The sequence below is a fragment of the Branchiostoma floridae genome, chromosome 8, assembly GCF_000003815.2.
Source record: "Branchiostoma floridae strain S238N-H82 chromosome 8, Bfl_VNyyK, whole genome shotgun sequence".
NCBI lineage: Eukaryota > Metazoa > Chordata > Leptocardii > Amphioxiformes > Branchiostomatidae > Branchiostoma > Branchiostoma floridae.
In genome coordinates this window covers 14,641,266-14,654,775 of record NC_049986.1, presented here as the reverse complement: position 1 = coordinate 14,654,775, position 13,510 = coordinate 14,641,266, and the positions used below count along the sequence as shown (strand labels likewise).

At 39.7% G+C, this 13,510-nt stretch overlaps 1 protein-coding gene across 1 annotated transcript in view; it reads right to left on the bottom strand.

Moving 5' to 3' along the window:
• Positions 1-220: 220 nt before the first annotated feature.
• Positions 221-13,510, bottom strand: part of LOC118421797 (protein crumbs-like) — a 56,465-nt gene continuing 43,175 nt past the window's right edge. The window contains exons 16-28 of the mRNA XM_035829298.1: positions 13,009-13,270; positions 12,603-12,725; positions 12,109-12,216; positions 10,943-11,167; positions 9,685-9,906; positions 8,864-9,085; positions 7,952-8,173; positions 6,972-7,193; positions 5,305-5,526; positions 4,046-4,285; positions 3,487-3,597; positions 3,024-3,187; positions 221-2,519 (exon numbers count right to left, since the gene is read on the bottom strand). Of these exons, the coding sequence (XP_035685191.1) occupies positions 2,289-2,519; positions 3,024-3,187; positions 3,487-3,597; positions 4,046-4,285; positions 5,305-5,526; positions 6,972-7,193; positions 7,952-8,173; positions 8,864-9,085; positions 9,685-9,906; positions 10,943-11,167; positions 12,109-12,216; positions 12,603-12,725; positions 13,009-13,270 (2,574 nt within the window). The 3' untranslated portion in view covers positions 221-2,288. The remainder of the gene's footprint in view (positions 2,520-3,023; positions 3,188-3,486; positions 3,598-4,045; positions 4,286-5,304; positions 5,527-6,971; positions 7,194-7,951; positions 8,174-8,863; positions 9,086-9,684; positions 9,907-10,942; positions 11,168-12,108; positions 12,217-12,602; positions 12,726-13,008; positions 13,271-13,510) is intronic.

Below are 13,510 nucleotides of genomic sequence, written 5' to 3'. Positions count from 1 at the left end.
CATGTGTCATATGCTAGTGCAAGGGGGGCACAATAAAGATATCGGAACACAATACCTCTTCGAAACATTGACTGGTTTATATGAGCAAACCAGCAAACTTTCAGCTAATCTGAGAATCACTTTTTTGTACATTAGACTGTATATGGCACTGAATTTAGAGAGGGTATTGGTGTGACCTGAAGGAAATGGCAGATCAGCAATAAAGACAACACAGCTTTGAAATGCAATAATTACAAAATTTATTGAATCTGCATCGCTGAAACGCTGTAAGCTTGACATGCCAGCTATGTGGATCAAACTACAGGCAAAGCCAATGAGACAAATCTTATTTCTTCTGTACAAATTCATCAAACAGCGTAAGTACAAACGGATCAAAGAGAATTCACACTTTTAGACCTATTGGCATACTTCAAAACTCATTGCCGAAAATATCTATGCTCTTCTGTATTCTTTGTCATGCAAAGATTATTTTCTGTCAACTTTACCCTATAGTGTACAGCTTCAACAAGAAACCTGAAGCTTTGTCTTTTCAAAATGAATTTCAAGATAATTTCTACCCTTAATATTTCTGATCTAAGAGTCATGCTTCAAACACTTGAAAGTCATACACATGAACACACATTTCCTCTACTTTATGTCATGATAGGAAACAAGTCAATGAAGTTAGACACTTTTGTCAGGTAAACTTTCCTTCTATCACTTGGGAAACAACCTAAATTAACATTCATGTTGAACAACTATCCATTCAAATGCTAGGCTTATCACCAATGCTAAAATTCCACACATGCTCTCTTATGATACAGAAAAAACTGTGATGATAAGTATTCAATGTTGGTTATATAAACTTGTAAATTTACAGGTGTGCTGAAATAGCTAATTTTGCATAATTAAAAGTATAACTAATGTTATACTATTGAGGTCTTATGCACTATTACATGTATAATGTGAAATCTAAAAATAAAGCAAAATTAAACAGGCCTTGCCTGTCTGGTGGCATCCTCAAATTTTCTAACCACAGTTACTGTAGTCTTTTCAACTACAGAATTCTTTCATTACAAAGTTTACAATCTGCCTAGAAAGCAAGGGTGTTAAAGCAAGATTTGGCAACTCACACATTATTAAATGCAACAAGCAGTGGAATCACATTAGAAAATAAAAGAACATCTCAACAGATGAGTGTAAAACCAAACCAAATCAGTTAATACTGTTTGTTACATTCCTTAACAGCTTAGCGAGCCATATGAATTATGATGACTTAAGAGGCAAAGCTTTGAAGGATTAGAATCAGTCAATTCTTGTACAATGTCATGTACAATGTAGGTACTGTCAGTGGCTATGTGAGTCCATAGTTACAATATACCAATATCAAACTCATTACCATAAATTAAAATCTTTATACATAAATTGTTACATATTAGTGGTTGAAATGAAAAAAAAATATGTATCCTATATTAAAAATGAGGTGGGCTTTGATATTGCTAAAAGACATTGCTAATATTTGATCATTCACAGACGATCCAGCGTTTGCATGTGAAACACTAAGACAAAAATATCACAATTTTACTAAAAATATCCTCTTGTGTCGCTAAACTCTGTCAGACATAACTACTTATAAATCTAACTACATACACTTAAAACATCAACACATTATATTTGTGCCATTAACTACATAATTTCACTGTTCCCTGATATCAACATTCTAACATTACACATACACACAAAAAGACAGGGACATTTCAGAATAGGAACCAATATAACATCAAAGATTTAATTTCTTTAGAATAGAATGGTGAGCAACAACTACCATACATTGAATATAAGGCATCTGAAAAGGCATGCTGATTTGTGTTTAATAATATGTCTCAGACTCTGACAAAGTTTAAGTTTTCTTCATTCCCTTGAAAAAGGCCAAAGATCTTATAATTCTGCAGAATGGCTGAGATACACATGTAGGCTAAGTGACTTGCCAAGTGGAACTGTAGAGATTTCAACTACAGTAAATGCCATGATGTTATTTTACTATCACAAAGTGTTAAGTAACACTATTTCTACAGATATCATAAATGTGCTATTAGACAAGTATTCAAAACAGTGCACATCCTTCTAAAATTGCTTCACAGGTTAAAAAAACTTAGCACAGGACAAACATACATGTACATGTATATGACATGGAATGTACAAACAATTCAAAACAGTACATCAACAAACAACATCTTACAAGTTACCACAACTTCTTCAGAAGAATTCATACACAACTTTGTACAATGGACAGGAAAACAAATTTGATGCTAAATAAGTCTCTCTTCGGGGGGTGGTTTCAGCATCCCCCCCATCTCTACCCCCCTGGATCCCGTCATCTCCTGTCTGCTGGGGCTGTATGTGCCGCGAGTCGCTCTCTTGGTCCTCATGAGGAGGAGGAATACCAGGAGGATGATGATGATGAGTAAGATGGCTGCTGCGATGGGGAGGCCCAGGATCAGGGCCAGGTCATCTCTCTGTTGACTTTGAGTTGGCACCTCCTAGACAGGGAATAGGGACAAATGAAGACAGATATTTATCTCAATCAAACTTAGCTATTCGTACTTGAAAACCGTGGAAACTCCTGTAGATGTTTTTCACAAGCACAATGACATGTGGGCAGCTGAATGCACAGTCATAAAGCCCCTGTCCCACAGTGAACAAGCTTTGGCCATATACATGTATTTGTTGATTACCAGAAGGTCACCAAATCTAAACAATCACCAGAGACTCCAGCATACCTTTCACCTTCAAATCTATCCCATCACATTGGACCTGTAAACAGCCAATCTCTTAAGATCCTGCGATGATCAAGACTGCGCGTTTTACTGCCAAAAAAAGAGCTCACAAACTTGATAGATTTTCCTGCAGTGTGACAGGGACATAAGGAAAGTAGCCTGCAGGTCAGCAACAATAATCAGCATTCCAATCAACAGTTGAAAAATAAGGCATATATTACTTACATTACTGGTATTTATTGAACCACTTCGTTGTGGAAATCTCACCTCTCTACAGTACTCCCCAGCCCAGCCAGATAAGCACACACAGGTGAAGTTGCCCACAGTGTTGTCACAGTCTGATGCTGTGACGTTCAGAGGACAGCGGTACTCCTCTCCCTCGGGCTCCTCACACTCATTACGGTCCTCTGTACACGTCTCACCCTTCCAGTCTGACAGGGAGGCAGAACAAGAGAATAAATATGATGTACATGGAACTTACACGTGGTATAGCTACATATATTAGGTATATCTACCAAAAGACTTTGTGTCCAAATATCTAAGCAGTTTTGCCTCACTTCAAAAAGGAAACTTCTTGATACTGTATCCTACTATGCAGTACTGTATTGCCATAAACAATTAGAATGTTGCTGATGTGATAAGACTAAGAGCAATGGCGTGTATAATTACATGTTGGGACAGCACGAACTGGAGACTCAATATGACCAAAAACCATAAATGCTTAACCTACATGGAGTACATGCACAATCCACTCCCACTTCTCCCGTCTTGTCTGTACAGGTGGCGCCATTTAGACATGGGTTTGACAAGCAGTCATCCTTGTCCTGTTCACAAGTGGGTCCTATAAAAACAAACAAAAGGAAGGAAACTTATGATGTATCCCATCAAGTCTCAGTTAAGACAACATTTATTAGTGCATGACTATACCTTTCTTCAGAGTAGAGTACCCATAATGGAGGAACGCTTGTTTTGTTCATTCAAATTTGTTGCTGGTAACAGTATGTCATTTCTGAATTTCAAGACACTCATCACAACACCTCAACTTGTCATTAGATCTATATAACTTTATGTACCAGAAAGAAGAATTCATCTTTAATTTGGCATCTGATTGAATCTTCAATTCAAATCAAGTCTTGCAACATCAGACTTAAAAATTATCACAAGTTCAAAGTTACATGCATAATGTTGTATATCTGAACTCTTCAACCCTAATCTCTCTCAAACCTTTACAATAAAGGTATTTATAATACAAGAATGCAAACATGGACATGTCAGATGTTTGTACTCACCATCAAGCCACGGCTCACACTGACATGTGAAGCCTTGTGTGTTGACGCTGCTGCAGTTCCCGTTGTTCTGACAGGGGCTGGATGCACACCAGTCCACTGGCTGAGTACATGTGTCTCCCTCCCAACCATATCCACACTCACAGTCGTACGTCATGGGGTTGGCGTTCACGTTCTGGGAACAGTTGGCTCCGTTTTGACAAGGGAAGTCGGCACATGGTCCTCGAATCCCACATCTCTCACCTAACAAAATTACAGTGGCAGTGTTATAACTAAATAACAAAAAACGTAACTGCTGGCCCAGATTCAGTGAAGAAGATGTAGCAGGTCACCACGCAATGAAGGAAACCAAAAGCGAAGGCAATATTGATGAAGCATGTAGTTCTCCAAAGAGAACAAAAGCATTAACAGCTGTGAACAAAAAGACTTAAGGCTGCATATATGAAGCCAAGAGATGAAGCAAGGGCACCAAACCTAAAGGTATTTTGTCTATGTTAACAGAACCACCTGCAAAAGAAGGAAAGAAAAGCTGATAATCTTCTGTTTATGACAGAAAATATCAAAGCAAAGATAACCCTTTGCACCCCAAACAGGATAGATAGCACTGAAGCTTTAAATGAGAAGAAATGCTAAATTAGTGAATGTTTTGTTGAGTGCTTATAGAAAAGAAAGAAAGAATCTACAACTAAAATTATTTATAGAAATTGTCCAGTTTAATTAAAGGTCACACAATATGTAATTGAATTAGAACTGGATGTGTCATGAAATGATTAGTCTGAAAGAAAAAACATCTTTCAGGAGATGTAAAATATAATCTAGTCCAAACTAGGATGACATAAACTGGTGGAGACTGTGTTAGTGATGGTGTTTCATGAAATGCGCAATAAATATGAAGATGAAACATAATGTTAGTACAAATTCAATAATACCTAAAATAGGCAAATGTAAGGATGATTATTGCTAGTAATAAAGTTATGATGTCAGAGGACAGAAGGTGAACTAGCTATGATGGATCTATGAACTGGAAGACTAAATCCCTAGATGGCAGACTCACATGCACAGTTCCCATGCAAACTTAACCGCTAACAATACATGTAATACTATGTAAGTAAATAAAAGAAGGAGCCTGCATTCAAGACAGACGCCTGCATGCAGGTATATCTATCAAAAAGTCACTGCCAGGTTTGTGTTAGTGTTAGCTTCACAGAGCATATGATATTGTCACCAAGACATGGAGTACCCTGCCTAGCACACCTTCCTACCTGCAAACCCTTCAGTACAAGAGCAACTCCAGCTATCCTCTAGCGCACAGCTACCATTATTCAGGCAAGGGTTAGGGGCGCAAGTCGGAGTCTCACAGCGCGACCCCTTAAACCCTGCACTGCAATTGCACAGGAAAGCGCCAGGGGAGTTGACACAAGTGGCGCCGTTTTGACACAGGTCTTCGTCTGTGCATTCGTCAATGTCACTTTGACACCGCTCTCCTGTATAGTTGGGATGCATGGCATGAATTGGTGCTGATTAGCTTTTGATTAGTCATTGGCATATTATGTCAATCAAATGATCACTACTGACACCCATGGTTGATATGGCCATTTCAACGATTAATGAAATTTCCAGTTATTTATAAATTAGATTCTATATTCCAATACCCTAGGTACATTCTAATATTTCTCACACAAATGAACTGTGGGGTAAAAGTGAATTGGCCATATCTAATCATGAAAATGCCTAGTTATGACTACAAGTTATTAATGACTACAAATATCAGTTGCAATCTTTCTAATATATTCTACAATTATTGTACAAGATTATGATGTGGTTCGTGGTAGTGTGATCACATTGTAAATGAATTACACACATGGTTAGTTTGTAACATGCATTACCAATACATGATTCTCTGTAAATCATACTATTCGTAGTTACATCATTGTGTGTGGTGAAACTGTGGTAAAGATAGTGCATGAGACTGGGTGAAATATGATGAATTACTGAGGTAATGCTGAAAATAAGATGGTACACAGATTAATGAAAGTAAGACCTATAGGCTATGGTGTAAATAGTGACAGTATGTTTGTTATGTTAGCATGTTGTTTTGTTTCTACATGGCTGTGGAATAATCTGAAATTATGTTAAATCATGTATATCTTGACATCAAAGATGGTGATGATTAAGTGTGGACAGTTGATTGATGGTTAACTGGAGTGCGACATCGGGTTAGAACTGCAATACATGTTCCAGCACCAAGGACAGGATTCAACAAGGCACCATGGACAGAACCACCAGGAAATGGCCACAGAACGCACCAAGGAAACACCCACACACAGCTATTAGCACAAAAAAGGCACAAACAGTGCAAAGCTACATAAACATGCATACGGAACCACTGCAAAGCCTTAACACTTGCCAGGGAAAATACCTACATGTAGAGGCACTACACATCTACAAACTCCTAACAGTAACAACCAAGGGATACTGTTGTAGGTATTTACAGGACAGGATTGATTCACCCAGTTCTCAACAGTGCTATGAAGAAAATCAGAGGAAGTAAAGACAAGAGGCTAAATTCTACCTTGTACAGAGTCCACCCATGCACAAAGGGAATATGATGTTAAATTGTAACCAAACCAAGGATTACTAAGAAAAGCCTTTAATGGAGCTAAGCAATATAGGAGTTGTTATTCACCACCAAGGAAAACTATGTGAGAACTGCTGAATTTTACAAAGGAAACAAGCTACATCTTCTTGCTAGAGAAGTACTCAGCCACAAACTGATGAAAGTTGACAAGAAAACAGGTGAAAAACAAATATTTTCTAGCAGAAAGACAGACCCAAACCCTCAAAGACATGTACCAGAGGCTAGTAGGAAAAGGGTACAGACTGCATGCAATGGAGTTTTCATCCAACATCTGAACCATGTCTGTCATACCTTCATACCCTTCTCCACAGGTACAGACCCATTCTGAACCACTATCAACACATGTGCCATTGTTCGAGCACAGATCAGAGGTGCAATTGGGGGTTTCACAGTTCCTCCCCACGTATCCCAGAGAACAAGAGCACTGGTAGCTCCCAAAAGTGTTATTGCACAGGCTGTCATGCCGACAGGGGGAGTCTAGGCACTCATTTGTGTCATTCTCACAGCGGATGCCTGCAATGGTGAAATGGAAGTGTTAATGAACATATTTTGTGCAAAAAAACAATGGTATTTCATAGATGATGTCAAAACATGTTCATCAACGTTGTGCAATCTGTGTCTGTCTCTGTGCTCCAAACTGGTAGCAGCCCACTGGTACGTTAGACTGATATTTGGCACATGTACATGGAAGCTGTAAGAAAACAAGAATTGTGAATGATGAATTGTGTGTTTGAATTACAAAAACATGATTCATAATTGCCAGAACCAAAAGTGAACAAGCCTAAGGACTCTAAGGTGTGAAGCTGCTTAACAAATGCAGTGATGGTGGGAGACTGGGAAACGGACAGAAAAACTGAGCTCTACCATAAAATGCAACAATCTATTGGGCAACTAATTGACACAATCACTTGACTGAGTGTTTATTTGACAACAGGGCGCCAAAGGAAAAAGCTCTTGCAGCAGGAAAACAAACTGTGACACCACAAGTCAACACAAAACTCCAGAACTCAAGGAGCAAACAAAGTAGAGTGGAACTTAAGGACCAAGGAATGGGGAGATAAAGGACAAAAATTTTCCAATAGAGGGATGCAACTCCTGTTTGATCTACTAGAGGATACTGCTAACACTACTCAGTGAGTATATCACAGCCTGGTTTAAGTGCTTGTGTCGTGAAATGATATTCTAAACACCAAGATGAAACTCAGGGATTGACGGAATTACACAGGCAAGTACAGCTGTACATGTGTAGCTGCTGACATTGACAACCTCACCTTCAAACCCTTCAGTACAGTGGCACACCCAGGCAGTGCCAGTGTCGTTACAGGTGGCATTATTTGGGCACAAGTCTGCCGTACACTTGGGAGCCACACAGGTCTTTCCTGTGTATCCCAGGGGGCAAATACACTGGAAGCTGCCATCGGTGTTACTGCAGAGCGCACCATTCTCACAGGGGGCGCTCATGCACTCATCTATGTCTTCCTCACATTGCAGGCCTAGAGAGAGGATGTCAGGAATGGATTGCAAGAGAGGGGAAACATCAGTCGCTTGTCACTTTGTCAGATAACAAGTAATGATGACTACCATCACAATATTGAGACAGATCTTTAAAAAAACGAGGGAAGTACCAAATTGAATGTGATGATGTAGAAATGAGTTCAGTTGATCTAAAAAGCACACGACAGACAAATCTGTGAACGGAATCAGCCTGTGCCATTCTCCTGAATAGAAAGCATGAATCTACAACTCAGGACAAACAAGATGAAAGTGTGACACGACAAAACCAGGGGTCCCCAAATCATTGAAGAACCTAGGTGTTCAATGAGAATCAACTACAAAGGAAAGACTACAAACCAACCAACCAACAAAGTCCAACACAAATGGAAAGTTACAAATTAACAAAATACATTTGAATGCAATACATTTCCATAGAACAGGACAATACAAAAGGCACACTGTTTCTACATAAGGGACATGCACACTTCTCACTAAGTACTAGGAAACAAATGAAGATATTTCTGGCATTTCAAAACAAAACCGCTGTAAGTCCGATGACGTAGTGCCAAAAGAACTATCAATAAGATCTTTTGTCTCTAATGGGAGACATGAAATAACATGCATTTCTACATGTAGGTAAGACATGCCAGTCCAGTTCATGCAGGGATAACTAACTACTGCACCCTCACCTTCGAACCCTTCAGTGCAATGGCAAACCCAGGCAGTGCCAGTGTCGTTACAGGTGGCATTGTTTGCACACAAGTCTGCCGTACACTGGGGGGTCTCACAGGTCTGTCCTGTGTACCCCAGGGGGCAAATACACTGGAAACTGCCATAGATATTATTGCAATGAGCACCATTCTCACAAGGAGAGCTCATGCACTCATCTATGTCTTCATTGCATCGCATTCCTGTAATATGAGGGGTGAAAATTTTCACACATTTAATATGATATGATTGTAATTAGTTGAAGTCAAATCTGTACAGCATAATGAAATCTAACAATGAGCTAACTTTTTCATACATTACTTTTGGGAAATAGCACTCTTATAAAAAGATGGTTGAAGGCCATGCAGCAACTATCAGCAACTAAAACAGAGAAAGCAGCAACATCTAACAAATGCTGAAACCAAGCTAAGCGTTGACCACAATATCAAAAGATATCAGACTGAGGGCAGGGGAAGAAATGCACAGAAATAAAGGAACATTTGTGCCTAGCCTGCAAAAGTGACGGAATAAGAGACAAACTGCTGTTCCAAGATTGGCTTCCAATGACAGCATACATATTTTACTCAAAGCAAAGTTTAAAATTTAGCAAAAGCTGTTATGCAAAACCAAGAAGGAAACCACCAATACGGCCATGCCAACAGAGACAAAACTAATTGCTGTGAGCCAACAAATATTGGGCAGTAAAGGAAAGAAATGAACTACTACATGGTAGTAAATCACCAACACAGCCATACCAAACTAAAGAGTGCAGAAGAACAGCCAGATGGGAGGCACAGCTCACCTTCAAACCCTTCCTCACAGTAACAGACCCAGTCAGAGCCTGAGTCATTGCAGGTAGCGTTATTAGCGCACAGATCTGGTGTGCACCTTGGGTCAGAGCAGTTCTGACCGGCATAGCCAAGCGGACAGAGACATTCGTAGCTGCCGAACGTGTTATTACATGGGGCACTGCGCTCACAGGGAGAGGTTTGACACTCGTCAAAATCCTCATCACAACGCAGGCCTGGGACAAGACAGTACAACATGTACATATATTGTCAGTAACTGTACATGAAAACCTTAAATGTATCAAAAGACAAATGTTTTCAGATAATCATACAATGTACTGTGGATACCTGACATTTCTCACAACGTCGTGAGATGAATAACGTTACACTACTCGTGACATATTCATGCCAAATGGAGTTCTGGCACAAGGGCATCTTGCATTTTGTACTATGTCTACAGATATGTGCATGTGGCAAGGACAGTAAGGATATACAGGATAAATGCACTGATGTCCATGTACAGTGTGCAGTACCCATTCATCTGTTTATCATAGATATCTACTTGGCTGTGGTCTGATAATAAAACAAATCACTGCATGCATTAAGGGGAAGCTGAAATACAAAATCTAGATACAGTATGCAAGAGGGTTTCCTACACATGCTAATCCTACACCAAAACGTCTCAAACAACATGCTCCTAGTAAATAAATGTTACTGAGAATACATTAGAAAGACCACATGCACCGGCATGCACTGAACACCATGCAGGGACCAACACCACAGGGTTATCTCCAAGTTATCACCACATAACAGTGGGTGACGAGGATTGCTGTGATCTAATTGTTTGCTTGATTGTGCCAGTTCTTATTCTGTACCCTTTTCATCAAAATATAGATAGAAAAATTGGGCACATCTTTCTTTAGGATAAATGTTCATGAATAATTTCATAAGGTTGGTAATTCACTGGATAACAAAATTGTACAGTGATGAGGGAGGATGAAGACAAATAGGGACCAAATTCTTCATAAGGCAGCAGCAACACCTAGTTGCAGTGTGAAGTACAACCAGTCAACCACCTGAGTAAGGTGACAGACGTGTCATCCATTGTCTCTTTCATTTCACTTTTATTTTTTGTTTTTACGTTTTACAGATGCTATCTGACTGTCCTCCCCCTGGAGTTAGAATGGAGTGTTCTAAATGACACAGCAATCTTCATCACCTGGGTGTTAACCACTGTCAATGTCAAGGTCACCATATTCCTTCCAAGCATACCTTGGTAACCCTCGCCACAAAGGCATAGCCAATGAGTCGAGTTTGTCATACAGGTCGAACCATACAGACACACGTCACCGCTACAAACAGGCACGTCACAGTCGTGCCCGGAGTAGCCCAGGGTACAGTCACATGTGTAAGTTCCAACTGAGTTGTTACACGCGGCCCCATTCTGACATGGGAAGGTTGTGTTGCATTCGTCTATGTCAAGTTCACATCGGTCGCCTACAAGAGGACGAAAGGGTAGGTGTGATGACATCATTGATCAAATAATCCACCACTTATTTCCCATTGCTTATAATAGGAACAAAATCTCCCGTCAAACCTCAAGACATCATTTTTAGACTGAAGAAACCCGTTTAGTTTTTCTTCCCACAATAAAGGTTCTTTGTGAGGGAGTTTTTGTTTCCTTAAAATACATTCATTGTATCCTAGAATACAACACAAGAAAGAATACATGTTGGTTATACATGTACTGTTCATGTTGCTCAATAACAGAACACCCATGCATGCCATGCAACGCCTTGCATCTGCTTCATGCAACTGCTAAAAACGACAGTCAGACAAAAACCAAAACTAATATCAATGGCAGTACATCCAAATCTATGACTGAAAAAAAAAGAGTTTTCATGCATGTTTAAAAGGAATGTCCTTAATCTTAAAAAAGCACATAACCTTAGGAGAAAACATTACAAGGTATAAGTCTTCTTAAATTCTAAGCATCATGCACACTGTGATGTCATATATGCTAAGTGGTTGCTGCATAAGACACTATATAATTGCTAGGCAAATTCTAGAGTCTTACAGCATGCACCATTCATATGAGGGAATGTTACTAGTAATGATAAACTAGGCAACAACAAAATTAAGTCAGAAATGCATCTAGAACCTTACAAAATACTTAAAATTAATGACAGACTTGTAATTAGCCTGTATTTTAACCCAACATTGATTATAAAAAGTGATTTATTGAAGGACAGGGGCTGTGCAGTCACCACAACTGTTGTCACTCACACCTCTTACACAACACATCGGACACGAACACTTCAGTAAAACTTGAACAACGGATTCCAAACCAAGGAAACAAAGGTTTAAAAACTGAGGGGTGAGAAACAGGAACGTTTGACCAACTTTTGGTAAGGCCCGTGGCCTCGGTTTGATTTTACCTGGGAACCCGTCGGCACACACACAGACCCTGCCCCGATGAGTCATTCTACAGCTACCATTGTTCATACAATGGCCCTCCTCACAACTACGGAATTCGCAATGGGTGCCTGTCGATGTAGTGTGCAGTACAAGTGAAGATTAACAATGACAAGGACATTAACATATAATTGTAGACAAGAAAGTCAATATAGACATTCACTGCCACTTGACAGTTTCACCTTCACTGCTCTTTGTGCTGAAATGCTTTCAGAAGTCAGAAGTACATATGAAAATTTTAGGAGCCTCAAAATAATTCCCATTTGTATGCAACGAGATCCCTATAAAAAGCACCCCAAAACACTGGCCTTGCACTAATCATATCATCTTGTCAAACTATATTTCAAATGTGTTTTGAAAGAGGACATAATTCATGTAAGGCCAGTTTGAGCACAGTAATATATATTTTCTTTGGCACAGACAGAAACTGTTGATATTGCAGAAAAATGAGTATTACCTTCGTATCCCTCGGCACAGTTGCACTTGACCGACCCTGGCAGGTTCTCACAGGAGCCATTGTTCTCACAGGTTATGGTCAAACACTCGTCAATGTCAACATTGCATTCTGTTCCATTCCATCCTGGAAGAAACAGTGACAACAGAGTTAAGTTAGAACACCACAGAATACAGAATAGAAAGCTAATGAATTTATGGCCATATCTTAAGACCAGGTATTGATAAAAGATTGAAATGTCATGTTATGGACACTTCATAGATCATTAAAAAACATCCAAAATAGTTCACCACCAAGTCGTTTTTGAGTGACTATCTGGCTGGTCATCCATTAACAAATCAGCTGGTGCAATGATGCACAAATTCAGCCCCACAAAATTCTTTGTAGACATTTTACATCACACACATACCTTCAGTACACTGGCACGTGTAGCCATTGACAAGATCCGTGCACGTTGCCATATTCTCACATGGGTCGGAAGCGCACTCATCAATGTTGGTGCTGCAGTTCTTGTCCATGTACCCCGGCACACAGGCACACTCGTAGTCAAAGATTTGCCTGTTGTTGGAGCAGGTGGCCCCAAACTGGCAGGGATCACCTGCGCAGTAGTCAATCTCCTGGTCACACAGCTTACCCTCGTAGCCAGGGGGACAGATACACTCAAATGCAGCCTGGGGAAGGTAACAAGCTCACAGTTTCAGTCTTCATAACTGTGTCGAAATTAAATCGTTCTCTTGCTAATTTTCTTTGGCCAGTTTCTATTGTACGGTACAATAAAAACCCACAACAGATTAATATTACATCTGGCATATGTTCCACAGATATACTGTAAACGCAGAAATGTTCGCGGTGGATTAATGTTTGCGGATTTTGCGGTGACCACTTCACCTCAAACTTAAAACCACCGCGAT